Genomic DNA, 21,197 nt, shown 5'->3' on the forward strand with positions numbered 1-21,197 from the left:
AAACATTTTTCATCTGCAATCAGTTGAATCCTCACATGCAGGATACATAGACAGAGAGTGACTAGGTATTTTAGAATAAAATTGTCAACATATGCAAAAGAAAAAAACTTGTAAGATTTGACTGGGATTGTGTAAAAATCTATTCAATTTTGTAATCTAAAGATGAATTGGCTTTTTAATAATATTAAGATGAGTCTACAATTAAAACTTTAACTAAATCTCCCCTGGCCCATGGGACAGACACACATTTGTTAGGAGAGCCTAACAGTGATTCAGTTAGCTACTCAGAAACCATGTTTCCAGCCCTCCTCAAGGCCTGGCCTTGAGCTTTTTAGGTTGTCACCAGAATGTGGCATCTAGCTAAGATGCAAAACCAGATCCTGGCATGGAATTTAGGTAAAAGAAAAATTCTGCTCAACTGAAGAGCAGGCCTGGAGATGTTTAGCCTTATCTTTTTACAAATACACAGACAAAAGGAATGTCACTCCATAGAACTGGGCTCCTGAGCCTGGGGCCCCAAGCAGGGTTTGATGAAATACCACCACAAATGAATCAAATACTGAAGGCTCTAGAAATTCACAGAGAGCTTCCCATGGACTGTGTGACTGAGTGGGGGCCATGACCCTGGTGGACCCTGTGAGGAGATGAGACTGACAGGGTCCAGATGGAAGGGTGTTCAAGTGCTAAACTATGGTGGCTTACACCTGTAATCCTAGCTACTCTGGAGCTTGAGATCTGAGAGTCATGGAGCAAAGCCACCCTAGGCAGAAAAGTCTCTGAGACTCTTATCTCCAATTAATCAGCAAAAAGTGCCAGAAATGGAGTTATGGCTCAAATGGCAGAGTACTAGCCTTGAGCAAAAAAGCTAAGGCACAGAGCCCAGGTCCTGAGTTCAACCCCCAGTTCCAGTGCACACACATGCACATACGCATGCACACACACACACACACACACACACACACACACACACACACACACACACGAGGAAGAAGGGCTCTTCAGCCTTGAAGGGGAGGTAATACCCAAGGTTCCAAGATCAGAAATGTCAGGAATGAGGCATCTTACATCTGTCTAGCTTTACACACTTTGACACATGAACATTAGCACCTCATATCACCTCAGTTCATTCTCATATCATCCTTCATTGCCCTTGAGCCCTGAGGTTTTGGGGCATATGACTGTACATTGGGCAAGGCATTGATGGCCCTCAAGACATGAGTGAGAAGGTCACTGGGAATCTGTGGGGGTTATGGAGGCATGGCACTTAGAAGACAGCTGGGAACAGAGGAATGTTATAGGGTCAGCTAGGATCTGGGAAGGGAAGAGGATAGTCAGTGGCCATGGCTGCTCTAGAAGTCATGGGGAGAGAGATGGACACTGTGACATGTGCACTTGTGATGGGAGGGTAGAAGGTGGCTGTGAAGGGACTCCAGGTCCCCCAGGCAAATGGCACTCAGTGCAGGCAGCTGTGTAGGGACAATATTCTGGGTAAGACACAAGGAAAATCCCTGTCTTGGAAGGAAGCAAGGCCAAAGTCCCGTTGTAGGACTACCCACGCTAAGCACACAAGAAATAAAAAGATGACTCCAGGAAACTGTGCCTCTATGTGAGCATAGCCAGTGGTGATTTAGAGCCTGGCTGGAGAGATTCTGGAATAGAGTAGAAGAAAGTAAGACTGGAGCCAAATCCTTAGGCTGAGGACATTGTTACTGGTGACAGGAGACACTGAGATCTGTTATTATTCTTATATCTGGTATATTGCCTGGATAAAGAATTATCATAATAAAGAATGTTATCGTTATCTGAAGGACCTGGTATTATAACTTGGGTTCAAGTGGAATAAATAAGCACTGGATGGGCACTTTCTTTATTTCTTAATTCACTACTAAGGGAGCTGATGAAACTTGCATAGATCTAGAGTCAAGGCACACAGGGGACGCAGCACCATGGGTGGGTGGGGTGCCAGGACTAGGGAGCCAGGCACTGCAGAGAAATGATTTGTGCATTAGTAGGTAAATAAGTTCAAGATCTACATATTGCATGTGTTTTCATAATATTTTTCTAAGCATATATGTATACATGAAATTTGTATATATAATCAGTTCAAATTCACTGTTTTGTATTCTTTTAGGTCAAGGGAATCTTGAAGTAAGTACTAGGTGAGTACTGTCAAATGCTACAGACAGTTCATTTTACACAATTGTGTGTGTGTATGTATGCACCTGTGTGTGTGCCAGTACTAGAGCTTGAACTCAAAGCCTGAGTGCTGTCCCTTAGCTTTTTTGCCCAAGGCCAGCACTCTACCAATTGAGCCACTGCTCCCCTTCTGGATTTTCTCTGGCTAATACAAGAGTCCCATGGAATTTCCTGCACAGGTTGGCTTCTGAAATCCTCAGATCTCAGCCTTTTGAATAGATAGGATTACAGGTGTGAGCCACCAATGCCTGGTTATATGATTGTTGTTTTTTTAATTGAGTTATTTTCCCCCGATATTTATTTATTATAAGTGATTTCTAATTTTAAAGAAGTATCCATTCTCCAACCCCACTGCTAGACCAGAATGTCTTTCCTAGTACTTTCTGGCCATGTGGATAGCAGAGCTTCTACCTGCTATTTTGGAGCCTTCCTAAATCACCCTGGCATCTAACATCTTCTTAGAGAACCTCTTCTCATAAGTGCACTTCCAATTCTGTGCCTACATCAATGGCCGCCCTCACCCCTCCTTGCTGAGTTGGCAAATGATCTTATCCTTCAGCTTCCCTGGCCCACTGTCCTGGTCATTCTCTTCATTAACCCCTTTCTGGGAGGAAGAGGCACTCACATTTCTTTCAGAGATCAGTCAGCCCTCAGTGGTGCTCTCTGGCCCAGTTATATCTCCCCTTTTAAACTCTATCAACAACTCTTCCCCTCTCCCTGTCTGCAAGGCCCTCAGAAGGCACCCAGGATATGCATGTTGAAGAATCCTGTAGGCCATAAACCAGTTCAGGCATCAGGGTCTACTTGTATTCTCTAGGCTCACAGACCTAACCCTAATGGAGCCTCACAGCTCCAGCACTGAAGAAATGACAGATTGGTGGGGAGGGTTCTAATAGTATCTATCCTTCCTCTCTACCTGAGTACTCTAGTACAGCACTTCACAAGGTGGTTTTATAACTTTGTGATATATTCGTTTTCTCTCCCTTACCAGATCATGAATTCCTCTGGAGCATGAAGGTTGTCTTTCTAATTTTAGCTTCCCTTGGGCTTCATATGCCATCTTAGTGATCAAACAGGGCTAGCACACTATTTTGAAAACAAAGCCAGAGGACCAGTGAGGTTTAGGGTAGGCATAGCTCATTCATCTTGGACCTCCTCTCTAAAATATGTTTATTCATTGACATAACCAAATCCAAAAGACATGGTACAATCATTGGCATTTCAGGCCAATAAAGACAGAAGAAGCAAGCCATAGCAAGTTTGTGAAGCTATTTTTTAAGAAGGCAGAATTGGAGGAGTAGGGAATCTTCCTTACCTCTCCCCATTTAAAATTTGTAGCCAGGTTAACTATGAAATCCAGAAAATGGTGTCCTAGGAAGGTCTTTTGGACCATGGAGTAAGGGAGGAGACAGATGTTAGCCCTTGAGGCATTGGGCAAGTGATAAGCTGGTGTGAGCCAGCATTGCTCTGGCTGGAAGAAGAAATGCATGTCCCATGCCTTTTAATAACTCGATGTTCATGTGTATTTCTCTAAAGCAAAGGCAATGGAGGGGAATGTGCTCCCTGGAGTGACAATGTGGAAAGAGCTACAACTAGCAAGGAAGACCCAGGCTCCAACACACATGGGATTAAAGGTAGGAGCCAGTAGAGAGAGGGTGACACACCTATGTTCAGATACTGAGGAAGACATTGCCTAAAGCCCAATCCTTCCTGAGTTATCAGGGAGAACATGGAAACATGGTATTTGGACAGGATTCTCACATTAAGCGGTAACTAACTCCCTCTTCAGAGAGCAGTCCTCTTCTACAATGATGGTTGCAAGGGCAGCAGTGTTACCTGAAGGTCTTGTACTTTAGAACCAAGATTTATAGATCATATTTCCTCTCAGAACTGTCTGTGGTGGTTTTAGGAGCTTTGGATCTGGGTATTTTTCTGTAGGATTTTAGCTCTGATTTATTGTCTATTGTTTTCCTACAGGCACACTTGGATGTGAAAAAAGAAATTCAGATGTATAGATGTCTTTATATTTTATGTTTTAATGGCTCAAGAGTTGATTATATTTATAGGGTTTGAAACGTGCTATTTTTACTGTCTTTCTTTCTATCACTTTTTTTTTTTTTTTTTTTTTTTTTTTTTGCCCAGTCCTGGGCCTTGGACTCAGGGCCTGAGCACTGTCCCTGGCTTCATTTTTGCTCAAGGCTAGCACTCTGCCACTTGAGCCACAGCACCACTTCTGGCCGTTTTCTATATATGTGGTGCTAAGGAATCGAACCCAGGGCTACTCAGGAGGCTGAGATCTGAGGATTACAGGTCCAAGTCAGCTTGGGCAGAAAAGTCCCTGTGAGACTCTTATCTCCAATTACCACTCAAAAACCAGAGGTGGCACTGTCGCTCGAGTAGTAGAGCACTAGCCTTGAGTCCAAAGAGGCTCAGGGACAGTGCCCAGGCTCTGAGTTTAAGCTCTACAACCAACCAAAAAAAAAGGCTCAGCTAAGGACCAAGCCTTCAACATATGGGCCTTTGCAGGACACATACCCAAAACATAAAAGACACATCTCCAATATTAGGAAAGCTTAGTGGTTCCATGAGACAGACATTGTAGAAGGACTGGTCCACTGATGAGAGCTTTTGAACTTAGGTGATCTTTCTAGGAGTGAAGTATAGTAAATTCCATCAACTTTCAGAAGGTTAGTTGATTCCTTAAAACAAAAGCAAAATCTTTACATTGTGAAAAGTAGTATGATACACCTAAATGCTCAAATGCTGGTGGGGGCGTAGGACAACAGGAAGTTGTTCTACAGGAAGCCATGGTGAATGGGGGAAGGAGGTGTGGCATGGCCACCTTGCAAGATCATTTGGCAGTTCTTACAAAGCTCAGGGTAGTCTTGCCAGTAACCCAGCAATCCACTCCTTGGTATTTACCCTAGTAAGATACAAACTGTGAAAATGTCTTTACAATGGAATATTACTGAATAATTTTTAAATGAGCTATCCAGACACAAAGACATGAGGACATCTTAAATGCATTTTGTTAAGTAAAATGTACCACTATGAAAAGGCTACGTACTATGCCAGGCACCAGAGGCTCATGCCTGTAATCCTAGCTGCTCAGGAGGCTGAGTTCTGAGGATTACAGTTATTTCCAACCTGGGCAGGAAAGTCTGTGAGACTTTCATCTCCACTAAAAACTATAAATAAAATAAAAAAAGCTGGAAGTGGAGCTGTAGATCACATGCTAGAGCACTAGCCTTGAGCACAAAAGCTCAGGGACAGCACCTAAACCAAGAGATCAAGCCCCAATACTGGCCAAAAAAAAAAAAAGAAAAATTGAAAGACACAAAAGGCTGCATACTATATGTCATCCTAGGAGAGCCAGAACCATAAGATAGCTAAAACATCAGTGCTTATTGAGAGTTCTGGGAGGAGAAGGGGTGAAGCAGTAAGGTGAAGCACCAGGAGTTTTAGGGCAGTGACACTGTCCTATATAGTCTTGTAATCATGAAAACATGAGCTAGGAGCCAGTGGCTCGTGCCTGTAATCCTAGCTACTCAGGAAGCTGAGATCTGAGGGTCATGGTTCAAAGCCAGACTGGGCAGGAAAGTCCCTAAGACTCTTACCTCCCATTAATTACCAAAAGAGCTAGAAGTAGAGCTTGTGGCTCCAGTAGAGCACCAACCTTGAACAAGAAAGCTCAGGGACAGTGACAGCAACCAGACCCTGAGTTGAAACACAGGACCAGAACAAAACAAATAAACAACAACAACAACAAAAAGGAAATATGACATTGTGCATCTGAAAAGCTTCAGGACTTTGGACAAATGTAAACTTTGGGCTTCAGTTAATAATAACATATCAAGCTGGGTGCACACTTGTATCCTAGCTACTCAGGAAGCTGAGATCTGAGGATCACAGTCAAAGTCAGCCCAGGTAGTCATATCTAAAAGACTCTTATCTCTAAGTAACCAGCCAAAGAAGCAGAGGTATGGCTTCAGTGGTAGAGTGGCACCCTTGAGCCAAAACAGTGAAGTGAAAGGATGAGACCCTTTGTTCAAGCCCTAGTACTGGTACACAAAACAAAAACAAACAACAACAAAAGTTAAAGCAGCATTACTCAAAATTACCAAAACTTAGAAGTAACCCAAACGCCCTTCAGTAAGTCAATGGATAAATACAGCTTTGTCCTTCCAGAAAAATGGGATTTTATTCTTCACAAAAGAAACAAACTTTGCACCCATGAAAAGAGTTGGAAGAGCTTTAAGTATATATTATCACTGAAAAGAGCCCATCAGAAACAGCTATAATCCGATGTTCCTAGCGTTGTGGCATTCTGGAAAAAGGAAGAGTATGGAGGCAAGAAAAGAATCAGTGAAGCAGGTGTGGAAGCTGGAGGTTCAAAGCCATCCCGGGCATATGCTCAAAACCCTTCTCTACTACTACCTGGGAACAGTTGCAACTACCTATAAACCCAGCTAAATAAGAGATTTGAAGTTCTAGACCAGCCTGAGGTAGGAAAAAAATCCACAAGACTCCATCTTAAAGGAAGAAGTTGGTTGTGGTGGTTCACACTTGTTATCCTACCTATGATAGGAAGCATAAAATAGGCAGGCAGAGATCCAGCCGCAGGCCAAAATTAAGATACTATCTCAAAATAACCAGAGAAGGGGAAAGCAAAAGGTTGGAGGCAAAGATCCGCAGTCAGTAGTAGAGTACTTGCTAGCAAGTGTGGCACCCTGAGCTCCAACCCCATTACTAGGGAAAAAGAAAAAAGCATCAGTATTTGTGGTGTTTTCAGAGGTCAGTGGGGAGGGAAGGAGGAATAGGCAGAGCAGAGAGGAATTTTTTAAGGCAGTTAAATTCGCCTCAGGACACTACATTGGGAGATACATGTCACTATAAATTTGTCTGCTTCAGGGTACTGGTAGCTCACGCCTGTAATGCTAGCCACTCAGGAGTCTGAGATCTGAGGATTGCACTTCAAAGTCAGCCCAGGCAGGAAAGTTTGTGAGACACTTATCTCCAATTAATTACCAAAAAGCCAGCCGTGGAGCCATGGCTCAAGGGATAGAGTGCTAGACTTGAGCAAAAAAGTTCAGGGATAGGACTAGGCCCTGAGTTCAAGCCTCAGGACTGAAACAAAATAAAAGCATCTCAGCCAACACCAGGGTAATCCCTGATGTGATGGACTCTGGCTGGCAGTTGTAACAGCGCCCCCCTGATGAGGGTGGCTGGCGGTGGAGAAGGCTAGGCACACAGAGGGACACCGGATGTATGGAAGAACTCCACTATTTTACTGTGAACCTAAAAACTGCTTTGTTGGGGTCCATCTTCCCCCCTAGATGGAAGGGGCCTGAGGCACCTCCCCCAGCTGGGGAATGCGGCCTTTCCATCCTCTATACATTGGAATCCGGAGAAACCGGTCGGGCAAAGAGACCCCCGACTTAGCTGGCAGCCAGCCTGGCGCCTACCAGCCCCGCCCTGGTTTGGCGCGCTCAGAGTGACGTAGCCCCTTGGAGGTCAAGTGACCAGCCCCTTGGAGGTCAAGTGACAGCCTTTTGGCTTATGGGAATCCTGGCCAACCCCCTTCCCCCGGATCATCTACCCTTGTCCCTTTCTCAATAAAGTTAGTTTGCTCTCAGAAGCTGACCCGTGGTCTATGTCCGTAGCTCCCAGAGTAGGATAGCGGTCACATTGCCACACGGGTCGCGCGCAGCCAGGACGGAGACGCCCCTACGTCTCACCCCGACAGACCTGCAGGCCGAGGGTTGGGGGAGAAGACGATACGAGGGTAATAAGAGAGAAAGGAATAAGCATTTGAGCCGGAGCAGAGAAAGCAGTCCCCACACACTGCTTGAAAGAAAAAGTCTGCCAGAAGTGTTAAGGAAGCCACATATGCTGTATGATGGCCATATCTGACACCCTGCCCAGTTCCTGTTTATCAGGTGGGTGTGCCCATTTAGTTCCCTGTTACTTCAAGATTAGCTGCTGACATCTCATGGCTGTGTAGTTCTGAGAAATGTCTCAAATGGGGGCTGGGGATATGGCCTAGTGGCAAGAGAGCTTGCCTCGTATACATGAGGCCCTGGGTTCGATTCCCCAGCACCACATATACAGAAAACGGCCAGAAGTGGCACTGTGGCTCAAGTGGCAGAGTGCTAGCCTTGAGCAAAAGGGAAGCCAGGGACAGTGCTCAGGCCCTGAGTCCAAGGCCTAGGACTGGCCAAAAAAAAAAAAAAAAGAAAAAAAAAAGAAAAAAGAAATGTCTCAAATGACAGAGCTGTCTAGCCAGGAAATGCCTAGGAGGGTATACCCTCCCCCCAGGGAGGCCTATGATCCATCAGTCACTTCCTGGTTCAGAAAACAGAAGTCACCAACTTGGTGGGACCTGTGGTGGCATCCATGTCCCAGCATTTTCTAGAGGATCAGGTTGGAGCCAGGAAGCCAACATCTTCTGAGCCCCATCTTCTGTCCTCACTGCTTTCTAGGCTTCAGCAGAAATCTCTTTGCCAGTCATGTGCTTGTCCAGCCTGCTTCTGGGGAGCTGACTCTAAGGAAATGCTAGGAAAGGGCTCAGAAGTTCTAGGTTCTGGTTCTAGGTGCTGGTGTTGCTTCACTTGTTGGCTAAATGGCAATAAGGGCCTCAGCACTGGGGTTATACGGAGTACTCAGAGTCCTGGTCCCTGGCCAGCTGAGGTAGTTCAGTTGCCCAGACCTTTACCTGTGGTGACCTAGAATCAGGTACAGGTGGACAGATACACAGGAGCTGGTACAACTTCTTTTATCATTGACAGATTTGGGGGGAAATATCACCTATCAGGATGGCAGAATTGGGAGGCTAAACATCACTGAAACACTGAAGAGAAAATGAAAGGCTCAGATTAGTCACCCATGTAAAGCCCAGTGTCACAGTCAGAGCCTTGGCCAGCGCCCAGCTCCCAGCCCCATAACTGACCTCAAGAGCTAGGGACAGAACTTGAGAAATGAGTGAGTTCTCTGCATGAGCAGGTCTGCACTCGGCCACTTGGGGGTGTCAGGTGTCAGAGGAGCAGCAAAGGTATGAAAAATGAACCTACCACTTGCAATGAGAATTGACCCTGTGAGCTAGCAGCAGTAGCTAGCTACTCCCCATTGTTAGAGGATAAATCTCTCGGTCCCCTAAGACTGCGGAAGCTTCAGATAAGGTTTACAAGGCAATGCTTACTTTCTCCAGGCTCATCCCCACTTCCCTTCCAGACTCCTTCCAGAACAGTAATGGGGCAAATGAGGCACTTGGACCTAGGACACATTCATCCCTCAAAGTGAGAGCATCTTTGAGTTGGTCCCACCAAAGAAGATCCAGTACAGAGAAGTTCCAAATGGCCAGACAGGGGTCAGGCTGCTCCTTCGGGGCATACTAGTACCCACAGTGTGGACGTACAAGTACAGGACTAGCAGCATCCTGAGTAGCTAGGATTACAGGCATGAGCCACAAGTGTCTGGCCTTTTTTTTTTTTTTTTTTTTTTTGAAGATTAATCTAGATGAATGTCTAACATGGCACCAGAGAGCCACACTGAGGCCCTCTCCAGCCCAAATAGTACAGTGTATGATCAATAGCATAACTGGGCTTTGATGAAGGGACTCACTATGGAAAAAGAGATGGGGACATACAACTGTAGGGCCTTCTTCATTTAGAAAATAGCAGGCTGGTAGTGAGACGCTTGTCAAAGGCGAGGCAGGGGGGAGTTGTGGCTGTAGCAGTGAGGGAGCAGAAAGGGTGCTGTTCTTCAGGATGCTGTGTGTCCCTTAGCTTTTGTGCTAAGGCTGGCACTCCACTACTAGAGTCACAGCTCCTTCAGTGCATAGATATTCCTGCCTGGGCTTATAATGGAGATCCTCAGATCTCAGCTTCCTGAGTAGCTAGGATTACAGGCCTGAGTCACCAGTACTCGGCTCCTCCCACTCAGTTTAGACACAAACCTCCAACCCCAACAACACTTTCTGATGTCACCCACAGGGGAGGCCCTGGACTCTCCCACATGCTTGCCCATTTCCCATTAAAGCCAGTCATGGGAGTATTGAGAGGTGTCCCAGTGCACCAGTTCTGGCCTTCCTTCCCATATGGCATGTGCTCTCTTTGCCTGCCAGTCTACTGGCATGGGGATAAGGGGATAGGGCTGTGCCTGCCAGGAGTGATAAGACCCAGGTAGGAGAAGGGAGGAAAGCAGACATTCTCCTGAGGAGCCACGCAGTTCTACAATGGGTCAGTCACAGAGGTTGTGGGAATCAGGTATTTCTGATACTATTAGTTAACCGACTTCTCTGTGCTCACCAATAATGAAAGTAAAGGAGATAAACTCGTAATAGTGTGAATGGCACTACATGTTTTGAATTCTGAGTTTACTTTTGTACCTGATTTGCAAAGCACTGGCCATGAGAAAAATACAACACAATGAGAATCAGGTTCTACCTGAGAGGTAACAGAGAGAGGCTCTGAAGACCCTAGAGAGCCCCCTCTTTGGGTCTTCTGGGTAGCCAATAAACTAGTATAGCACACAGGTTGTTTCTTTGCTAACTTGTTGTTGTGGTTGTGGTGGTCATGGAGCTTGAACTCAAGCTGGGCACTGTCCCTGAACTCTTGTACTCAAGGCTAACACTATACCACTTTGAGCCACAGCTCCACTTCTGGTCTTCTGGTGAATTGAAGGTAACAGACTTTCCTGTCTGGGCTGGCTTTGAATCACAATCCCCAGATCTCTCCTGAGTAGTTAGGCTTACAGGAGTGAGCCACCAGTACCCATCTTCTTTGATAACTTTCATGGCATTTACTTAGGTCTAAATAATTTACTTTCACCAAAATTATTGTTCAAATTTATTTCATGTACTCATGTATTTCAACACTGAAAATAAGTTCTAGCAAGCATTCTTGTTCCACACATCTGATCCATTGGTTTGAACCATTTTAAGTTTCCTCTCCTGCATGTAAGAAGTAATATGCAGGCCTGGTGCATTGTCTCGCAGCTGTAATCCCAGCTACTCAGAAGGCAGAGATCAGAAAGATTGACGTTTGAGGCTAACCCAGGCAAGACCCACATTTCAACAAACAGGCTGGGCACGGTGATGCACATCTGTCATCCCAGCTATGCTGGAGGTAGAGGTAGGAGGATCCTGGCCAGTGGTCAGCCCTGGGGGAAATGTGAGACCCTATCTGAAAAATAATTAAAGCACAAAAGGCTAGAGGTATGCTCAAACTGTACAGTACCTGCCTAGACAGTGTAATTCAAACTGTATCACTGCCAATAATAATAATAGTCAAAGTTTTAGAAGTTACCTAGAAGTACAAATTAAAATGCAATCAGGCCATTATAACTATTTCCTTCCAGATATTTTGTTGATAGAAATGCACGATTATAAGAAAAGAGAGAAGTAGAGCCAAACTATAGTATAGGAAGCTTTATTTTTTTCTATGAAATCTACTAAAATGACCAAAAATTGGACAACTTAGCTTATCTTTCACCCCGCCACTCACCATGGAGCTGTTCTAGAAGGCAGCTGGCTGCTGAGCCAGGAGGTGATTTCCCAATTATGAGGTTTCGGTGACCCCCAGTTTGCAGCACCTCTGAAAATCTAAGAGCCAGCTCAACTATGTGGGAAACTGGCGAGGATGCTGACAATGAAAATTCTCTAGGGAAAAAGTATGCCCTAAGAGGATGTAAAATTAAATGAATGCTTAAGAAAGGAACGCTTATTTCCCTTACCCAAAGACAGCTCTGCAAATAAAATAGACACATCCGCCATTGGCTAGCCTCCAAACCCAAGTTTACACTTTGTAACAGCAAACAAAAGATCCTAATCCAGACTGGCAGCCCTGGGAGCATTCTGGTGCTCTCTCTCTCCAGGGAGCTCTGGGGAGAGCCTGGGGTGATCAGGCAGAAGATGGCCAAGCCCCATCAAACCTAAGAACACAGGAAGCTTGTTTAGCATCACAGCAGGACTAAAGGCTGAAATTCATCAGCTCCAGATTAGTCAGGCCAGTTCCAGCCCTTTGGACAAGTGCTTTAGCGTCTTTGTGCTTACGGTGACTTTATCATTTGTTTAAAAAAAAAAAAAATGGAGGTAACCACATATAGTCTTGTAAGGTGAAATGACCAGATGCTTGTAGGCTAGTGTCCAGGTATCTGTGAGTGTGTATTGATTAGCAATTAGTGACCCACTGTTCCTTCAAAGAATGGAAGGAACCCCAATTCCATTCCTAGGGAACATGGGCATTGCTTTAGGGCAGCTCACCGTCTCCAGCTCCCAGGGGATAATGACAAACTTTAGTTCACATGATGGAGTTGATAAAGTTGTGCCTACTTGTAAAAGAATAGAGAAAAACCTAGTTTGAAAGAACATCTGGTTTGAAATCTAAATATTTAGTGTCTACTACCGGTGAGAGCTGTTTCTGAGTAGCAGGATCCACCATGCCACCTAGTGGACAGCAAGAGAAAAGCTATGATTTTTGTCTACCAACTCTGTTTTACCAAAAATGTCTTCTCTGCAGAGGATAATTGAAACTCAGGAATAGATCACTTGTGGATGAACTTCATTCAGTTGACCTAAGCAAAACTAATTCAGAATTCTAACCTTGAAACGCAAAGACTAGGTTCCCTAAACCATGCAGGGTGTCTGTAATATGACCTACAGTTGTCCATTAGAAGTCCTTCTTTCCAGCAAGAAGTCACATGGCTTTCCTTTTCATTCTTGTCTTTCCTACAAACACTTCGTCCTGATACATAGCCCTGCGTCCCATAAGGGATACATGCCCCCAGAGATGGAGCCCAAGGCACTATTCACCTTGGCTGGGATCAGCCATTCCATGCATGTGGGAGAGGGGGAAAAGCAGCAGCGACTTAACATTTGGTTATAATTAATCAAATTAAGCTTTTATCAGGGGTCTTGTGTATGTAGTTTGGCCTTTATGAGTGAGTGTGTGTGTGTGTGTGTGTGTGTGTGTGTGTGTGTGTGTGTGTGTGTGTTCTGTTTCTTTTTGCAGGACCAGGGTTTGAACTCAGGGCTTCAGTCTTGCTCAGCTTGTTTGGCACTCAGATCTGCTTTTAGTGGGTTATTTTTGGAGATGGAGGTCTCTGGGACTTTTCTGCTCAGGCAGGCTTCAAATCACAATGCTCTGAGTCTCAACTTTCTGAGTAGCTAGGATTCCAGGTGTGAGCCACCAGCCCTCGGCTTCTGTGTTCTTTAATGAAGCTACTGATCACCTGTCTAGTCTCTAGTCTGGTTTCTGTCCTGGGTATTTATGAGGATAAGACAATGTCTAAGAAACCTCCCCAATTCGAGTAATCATACCACTCTGACACATCCAGAGCTGCTCCTCAAGAACCTTCTCTTCAGTGTTACTAGATTTCCCCTTGACAATTGTTACACAGTTCCTATGATGAACAGGATTTTTACCAACATTTTTGCTAATCCTTACACCACCTCTCTGAGATAGTAAACATTATCCTCATTTTAATTAATTTTTATTTAAAGGTGATGGACAGAGGGGTTATGTGACAGGTATTGAGTACATTTCTTTTTTACCAGTTTAGAGATAAGGCAACTAGTGCTCAGAAAATGACTTCTCCAGGGCTGGGAATATGGCCTAGTGGCAAGAGCGCTTGCCTCCTACACATGAAGCTCTCAGTTCGATTCCCCAGGACCACATATATGGAAAACGGCAAGAAGGGGCGCTGTGGCTCAGGTGGCAGAGTGCTAGCCTTGAGCAGGAAGGTGCTCAGGCCCTGAATCCAAGGCCCAGGACTGGCCAAAAAAAAAAAAAGAAAGAAAGAAAAGAAAATGACACACAATAACACACAGCTCCAATAACACACAGCTAGTGTGAACGGCAATGTGAGAACCACTCTCAAGTCTGCTGACTCAGAAGCCCCTTCTCCCAGCCCTGGCCCCTGGCCTCACCTGCTTACCCTGCACTGGCCAGTCACTGAGTCTGTGATCATGGGTCCGTTGGTACTTAGTTCTTAGCACCTAAGAATTACAACTTCAAAGCCCATTCATTCAGCGAACCCAGGAGGGGATAACATATACAAAGCCAAAAGCAGCCCAGGGAGCAGGGACTAGAAGGGCCTGGGTAAGGGAGGGGACACTCTGCAGGGCCGGGCCAGCTGAGTCCTCAGCCACTGCTGCTGGCTGATGCCCATGAGCTAGCTGCACCTTTGTCCTGTAAACCAGCATAATTCGGAATCTTCTCCAAGGTGTCTAGGTTCTAAGAATCCTGCCCTTCTTCCGGGAGCCATGGGGGAGCCTGGTGAATAGGTGTGTTCTCTCTGCTGTCAAGATCCCAAGGCCCATTGGGGGCAGAGGAGATGTAAGGGCCCAGGCCATCGCAGCTGCAATTGAAGGCTTGCCCTGGAAAAGCCTTGTAACCCTGTCCCTCCATCCCATCACCTCCCATGGCACCTGTCCTACCCTGTGTGCTGAAGAGCAGAACGTGTTTGCATGGATGGAGGAGCATGGGATGGGGTGGAATGGGGTGTCACAGAAGAGATGAAGAGCTCACACACACTGTAAAGATAAACATTGTCCAAGAAGCTTTAAGTTTTGTATATGTGGTCAAGTGTTGTGTATACACTTTGGATCTCATTCTAAAGAGTATGGAAAACCCAGTTCTATAAAACATGGAGTCCTTGTGGGTGTCTTAGTTGTTCCTACCCCACCTGAAGCTCTAGGACCTGGTGAGGCACTGGCCTCCTTACCTTTCCTACATAGGTCATTTGTCTTTCTCTCCTGAGTCACAGGGGGTGAAAACAACCTACCCACACAGAGATGGAACCTGGATCTTGATAGTAGAGGACTTCCTAGGCTTAGGCAGATCCTTGTCTGTGGGTGGCACTGAAATGGTTCAGTCAAGTGACTGGGAGATGCAGGAGAGCAGGTGGGCGGGGTCATCCCTTTGCCCCTCCCCTCCTGTGCAAGTGTCAGTTCCCCTGCTGAGTGGTGGGAACTTGTCAGACCCCTCAGCTCCTGTGTTGCCCATAGCCCTGCCTTCCGTGGCTCAACAGTGGGAATTCCAAGGCTGGTGCAGGCCTCAGAGCAGGCCACCACCCCCAGTTTCCAGTAGGTGCTGTGTGGTGCTAGACAGCCCTGAGTTATCTGGGCACACAGGCTGTAGGCCTGGAGACACAGCCCTCTTAGGTCACTCAGGGGGTGAAGAAGGACACAGCTCTTGCCATCTCTCCAGCTTGCCTCCAAAGTTGAGGTTTCAGGAGAGTCCAGGAAAGTGAGTGGCCAAGTCCACAGTTCTCTGACGCTAGGTCACCATTCTTGCCAAGATGCTATCTACCCTGTAGAGCAGTTAGAACTTATAGCTTACAGTCCCTGGGCTGTCTGCCAGCCCTGCCCACCCGGAGCCAAGCAAAACCCCTTGTGATTCCTCTTTGAGCAGTTATCCAATCCCGGGTCCCCTTATGCTCTGGGCAAACAATGGAGACAGGAAAATGAAACTCTTGCTGAAAGACAGGAAGATGCCTAATGACAATGTAGTTAGATGAGAAAAGGATAGGTCTTTGAGGCTGGGAGCGGCCTGCTGCATTCTGCCATTGGCAGATGAACCTTTCTACTCCCACCCAGGGGCCCAAACTCTCCTTTCCTTCCCAAGGCTGTTCCAGCAGGGAGCTCATCTCCATGGAAACTGGTGAAGGCCATGAAAGAACAGAAGACATGGAAAAGGAGATCAGCGCTCTGAGTGTAATTTATTCCCCCCATCCCCCATCCATCCCTCTCCTCTCCTTTTCCTCCTCCCTCCCCCCATAAGGATGTGTGGCCCATAGGGAAGCTGAGGTCACTGGCCCTTCACCTCCCATCCCCCCTCTCAGCCCTGAATGCCTGCGCATCTTTGTCTCTCCATGGCAACTGTCACAACTGGAGGACTCCTGCTGGGAACCCCATGACCCTTGGAAGAGCTGGGGCGGGAGGCCACCCGTTAGGCCTTATCTAGGCAGGGGCTCTCTCCCACTGGGAACTCAGCGGGTGCATCCCTCTTCCCACCCTTCCAGCTCTCAGGGCTTTTCCAGCTGGATGACAGTTATGAAACCTGTGAGTCAAAACCTGCTTTTCTGGAGGTGGGAGAAAGCATGGAGAAAGAAAAGGATGAAGGCTATGAGGAGGAAAGGTGAGTGGAAGAGAAAGAGAAGCCAGCCTGCTGGCTGTCCTTGTGCTTCTCTGACTCTGTTCCTCCCAATCCCAGGGCTACCAGCGGCACCCAGGAGAGCGCAGGGGTGTCCCCTGGCCTGTTGGCCCCTGCCCAGGACCTGGTACAGGCGGTGCCCTCGGCCGGAGCGAGGGTGGCACGTGCCAGGCCCTCCTCCACAGAAAACTGACTCCGCTCCTTCCAGACAGCCAGGCCCCGGCCCAGCTGCCCGTGCCCTCTGCATTTCGGGGAGCAAGAGCAGCCGATCTGCGCCCGGGAAGGGGCACCCAGAGCCCGGTGCTCGCCATGTTCATCCGTCTAGTGGAGAAGCTGATCGCACACTCCCCAGGCCAGAGCCCAGAACCCAGAGCCCAGCGCCCATGCCCAAGGGCTCAGGCGCCCCCTCACTGCTTCAACAACTCACTGGGGGCTTGGTTCTGGGCCATGCAGGGCGAGGAGCAGCAGCCCGCGCCTCTCAACACCAGATGCCAGGACTATGCCACCGCCTCCCCATCTGTAAATGGTGACAATCAAAAATGCCTCAGACATTACCAAAGTCCCGGGAGGTTGGAGGGAAGGAAGGCTGGGGTGGGAATCCATTGACACCCTTACTTGGTGTAGCTGGGGTGGGCGGCGCGTGGGGACCTGTCCCCTCCCCCTGCATCCCCAAGGAGGAGCTAGAGTGGCTGTGTTCCTCCCAAGGTGCTTGAGTTTCCCACAGGGCTGATTCCAAGTTCATTTCTGAGGATTTGCCATTGGTTTAGTCAGTTATGAGTTTACATTAGTCACTTTATGTTTTGTCTTGTTAGTTCATTTTCATTTATTTTTAACTTCCTACTTTTTTTTCAATTTATTTTTTGCGGGTACTGGGACTTGAACTTGGGCTTCTTGATCTTAGTTGGCTGTCTTGCTCACAGCTGGTATTCTTCTGCTTGAGCCACATCTCCACTTCTGTTTATTGGGGTACTTTTTTTAAAAAATTAATTAGGGATTAGAGTCTTACGGACTTTTCTGCCCTGGCTGGTTTTGAACCTAGTCCTCAGATCTCAGCCTCCTAAGAAGGTAGGATTATAGGCATGAGCCACTGGTGTCCCACTATCTTTCTAGGTTTTTAAACTTTATGCTTTTAACTATCTGTTTATATTTATCTTATTTCTAAAGTTATTTAGCTTTAGAGTTATTTGGTCCAGTTGTTTATTTATAGTCATTTTAAGATATCAATATTTGCAAGTCAATAAATTATTTCAATTATCTTTACAATAATCTGAGCTGTTTTCAGTTTTCTGATTATGGGAGTTTTGATTTATTTTACTTTATAGTTATTTGACTATTTGAAATGCATTGAAAGCTTTCAAGTTACTGGAAATATAAAGTGAAATGATTTTATTTTGTCTAGGCTTTGTTTCCGAGTTATTTAGTTTTAGAGGTTTTCACAGGGTTTCTTTTTTCAGTTGTTTTAGATTCGGAGTTGTTTTTATGTTCATTTTTCAGTTATTTGTGTTTTGAGTTATTTTAGTCTTTATTTAATTATCAGGGTTCTTTTACTTTCAGCTATATTTTTTAAACTTATTTTTCAGAGTTTTTGAGGCTTTCCACTTTGGAGTTGTTTTCAGTTACTTATTCTCCATCACTTCCCTTTTTGTTATGTCTTGGCCAGTTAATTGTTTCCCTCTTCTTTATTTTTATTTCATTCAGATTTATTTACAATGAAAATTACTGGGAATATCCCTCAACAAAAGAACACCATTGTATTGACTATTTTTAACAGAGAAAAATTAATATAAAGAACTGTTATCCAGATATTGGAGATGGATTTTTAAGAAAGGAAGAAATAACACTGGAATGTGATGAAGATGTTTTAAATTCAAGCAGCAGCTCCCACTGCAGGAGCTAAAGGCAGAAAGGGCAGAGGTCAGCGGTGCCCCAGGCCTGTGGTTGGTCCTCTGAGGACAGGACTCTGCCATGTCTCAGGGTGAAGAACCCAGAGCAGGGGTGTGGCCAGCAGGTGCCAGAGGTTCTAGTGGCTTGGAGAAGACAGTTTGAGGGGCGCTGGACGAGTGGTGACCTGAAGCCCGCTGCTAGAACTCACAGTGGTGCTGTCAGGACCCAGAAAGGCCAGCCCCTCCCCCCTCCTCTCCTCCAGCCTCAGCATAGAGGGGTGGGCTAGAAGCTGAGAAATTCCACCTTGCTAACCAGCACTCTTAGCTTTTGAACTACTTACTTTTATGGTTAGTTTTGGACTCGGTTTATTTTTGGTTATTAAGGGGCGATTTGAATTTAAGTTTTGTTCAGATGTGGGATCTGGCTGAGTCTTCAGTTCTGATTGTTTCTAAACTAAAGTGAGCCATTCAAACCTGAGAGGCTCAAGGAAATCACTGAGAGTTTAAGAAAACCAAATGACATCTCCCACTTTGTTCATACAGAAGAGCAGAGATTAAAGGGGATTCTCAAAACCACTATCCAGTGGACAGTGGAAAATTTTTCCTGGGTGGAAATTCTCACCAAGGGAAGCCGTGTTGTTTGCTCACCCTTTCCTACTCCTTTTCCTAACAACAATGTTTCTTGATATTGTGTTTCAGGTTTGTAGACTGTCCAGTAAAGTTCTTCCTAAATCTATTATCTGTAATCTGGTTTCTTTATCTTCTGACAGCTCACATTGCTCCATTTTAACCGTAAGATTCTGTGTGTGTGTGTGTGTGTGTGTGTGTGTGTGTGTGTGTGTGTGTGTGTGGTCAAGCACACAGTACCTTCTCAAATTACTTCTGTCCTAGGGAAGGTGAATGAGAAACCACCAGTCCAGCAGAGGAGACAGGTATGGAAACAGAATCATAACACAATGTAATAAATAATCCCGGGCACAGAACTCAATCACTAGCTCTTTCCTTGGTAGGGTAGGCATGAGCTGTGTCTTATGGACCTAGAGTTTCCTCCTAGGCCTGGGGAATAGCATGTTCTCAGACCCCAGGGCCCCAAGGAGCCAGACAAAGAGGGAGGATGAGCTTAGAGGGGCTGCCGGGTTACAGGGCTCAGAAAGGCACCAACATGAGGACTGGCATAAGGTCCCTGCTGATAGTGGGATGTCCAGTGTCCTGTTGTTACTATTCCCAAAGTAGTTACATTACTGGAACCCTTCACTCCTTAGTTCTTCCTGGCTTTCTTTGACTTGTCTATTGGAGCTGAGTCCCTCCTCCTTCATTTTTTTACCCTTGTTCCTTACACCTCTGTGAGGAAGGAGGAAGGATGGGGACCAGCCAGCCAGGAAGCACAGGTGATGAGAGTCACCTGCTGAGGAGGCCAGGCAGAGAGGAGCAGATCAGGAGGCCTGGGCTCTGCACAGAACCACTCACTGAGTGGCAGCCCACCATTCCCAAAGTGGGCACTTGGCAAGATCTGATGCAGCGTGTGAATTCAGCATGGTTATTAAAAACATGCAGAGCTCTTTGCTCTCAACCAAGTCAAAAGGAAGTATAATCCCACACAAGAGCTGATGATGTGTTTTCATTCCTTTTATAAAACACACCGGTCCCCTCAGTCTCAAATGTGTGTGTATGTGTATGTGTGTCTGTCGGCCTCTCTGTCTTAGGAGACATCCCCACTCATCCTGTTAATCACAGCTATTCACAAGAAGATGCCAGGGCTGAGTGCTGGTGGCTTAGGCCTATTATCTTAACTACACAGGAGACTGAGATCTGAGGATCACAGTTCAAAGCCATCCCAGGCAGCTAACTATGGGAAACTCTTCTCCCCAATTAACTAGCAAAAAGCTAGAAGTGGAGGAGTGGCTCAAATAGTAGAGCACCAGCTTTAGGTGAAAGAGTAAAGCAAGAATGTAAGGGCCTGAGTTTAAGCCTCAGTACCAGGACCAAAAAGAAAGAAACAAACAAAATAAACAACCAGAGCTTCAGATAATTTCTTGCCTTCACTGAACAGAGGAATTCTCTGGATTCTGATTGCTTGCCTCAGAGAACGCCAGATGGATATTTTAAACACATATGAACAGCTAGTAGCTTGACAGAGGATTACAGTCCTCTGGATCAAGCAGAGTCCTTTCCTAAATCTATGGAAATATCCTCATTTGAAGGTGCTGACAGAAGGCCAAGTGCCCAAACCTCAGGAGTCATCTCTCTGGGGATCTCATGTCATGGGAGGGTGACCAAAGAAACTTTTCCAGAGACATCCTTGCTGGATGTCTAGGATTGTGTACTCTGACCCTCCTGCACTGGTCTTCTTATGGGAGCCCCCACAGAAGGCCGACCAGCCAGGCTCAGGACCAGGAACTCACTACCTGGAGCTCAGGGTGGACTTCAGGGTGGGATAGAAATAGGGGAATAATTTTCCTAAAGTCATGCCAATTCCCCTGTAGGTGTCCAGTAGACGCTACATGCCCTACTTTAGGTCTGGCACACTGCTCCATCTTGGAATAGTTGTGAATTATTAGACTTCTCAAAAACAAGAAGAAAGGAAAAAAAGACTGGGTTTTCTGTGAGTAAAATGACTAAATGGGTAAGAATCCAATAGTATTTGGTAACATCACAAAGTTATCTTCTCTGTCTTTGCAATGGTGTCTGTAATCCACTAGAGGGCGTCAGTTGTTAAAGTTGCTGTTGGATGTAGCTTAGGATTTCACTCCAACAGTTGCACTAAAAGCTGCCCTGGACCTGTGACATCTGGTAAGCTTCTCAGTCATCCTAAACACCAGCCATGCATTCTACAATAATAGACTCAGAGATCCTCCGAACTGCCATTTAGTCCTCAGTGTATTTTGCAGAATACACAGAAATAAGAGTTCAATGAGTCAGTCCTACAACATGCTAGTCAGAGAGCTACATGACTCTCATGCTCATA

At 46.0% G+C, this 21,197-nt stretch overlaps 1 protein-coding gene across 1 annotated transcript in view; it reads left to right on the forward strand.

Annotated features, from left to right (window-relative positions):
- Positions 1-17,147, forward strand: part of Mcf2l2 (MCF.2 cell line derived transforming sequence-like 2) — a 241,384-nt gene extending 224,237 nt beyond the window's left edge. The window contains exons 26-30 of the mRNA XM_048347033.1: positions 2,132-2,159; positions 3,733-3,830; positions 15,822-15,910; positions 16,219-16,334; positions 16,410-17,147. Of these exons, the coding sequence (XP_048202990.1) occupies positions 2,132-2,159; positions 3,733-3,830; positions 15,822-15,910; positions 16,219-16,334; positions 16,410-16,542 (464 nt within the window). The 3' untranslated portion in view covers positions 16,543-17,147. The remainder of the gene's footprint in view (positions 1-2,131; positions 2,160-3,732; positions 3,831-15,821; positions 15,911-16,218; positions 16,335-16,409) is intronic.
- Positions 17,148-21,197: the final 4,050 nt, after the last annotated feature.

This window comes from Perognathus longimembris, chromosome 5, assembly GCF_023159225.1.
Source record: "Perognathus longimembris pacificus isolate PPM17 chromosome 5, ASM2315922v1, whole genome shotgun sequence".
In the NCBI taxonomy this organism is placed as follows: domain Eukaryota; kingdom Metazoa; phylum Chordata; class Mammalia; order Rodentia; family Heteromyidae; genus Perognathus; species Perognathus longimembris.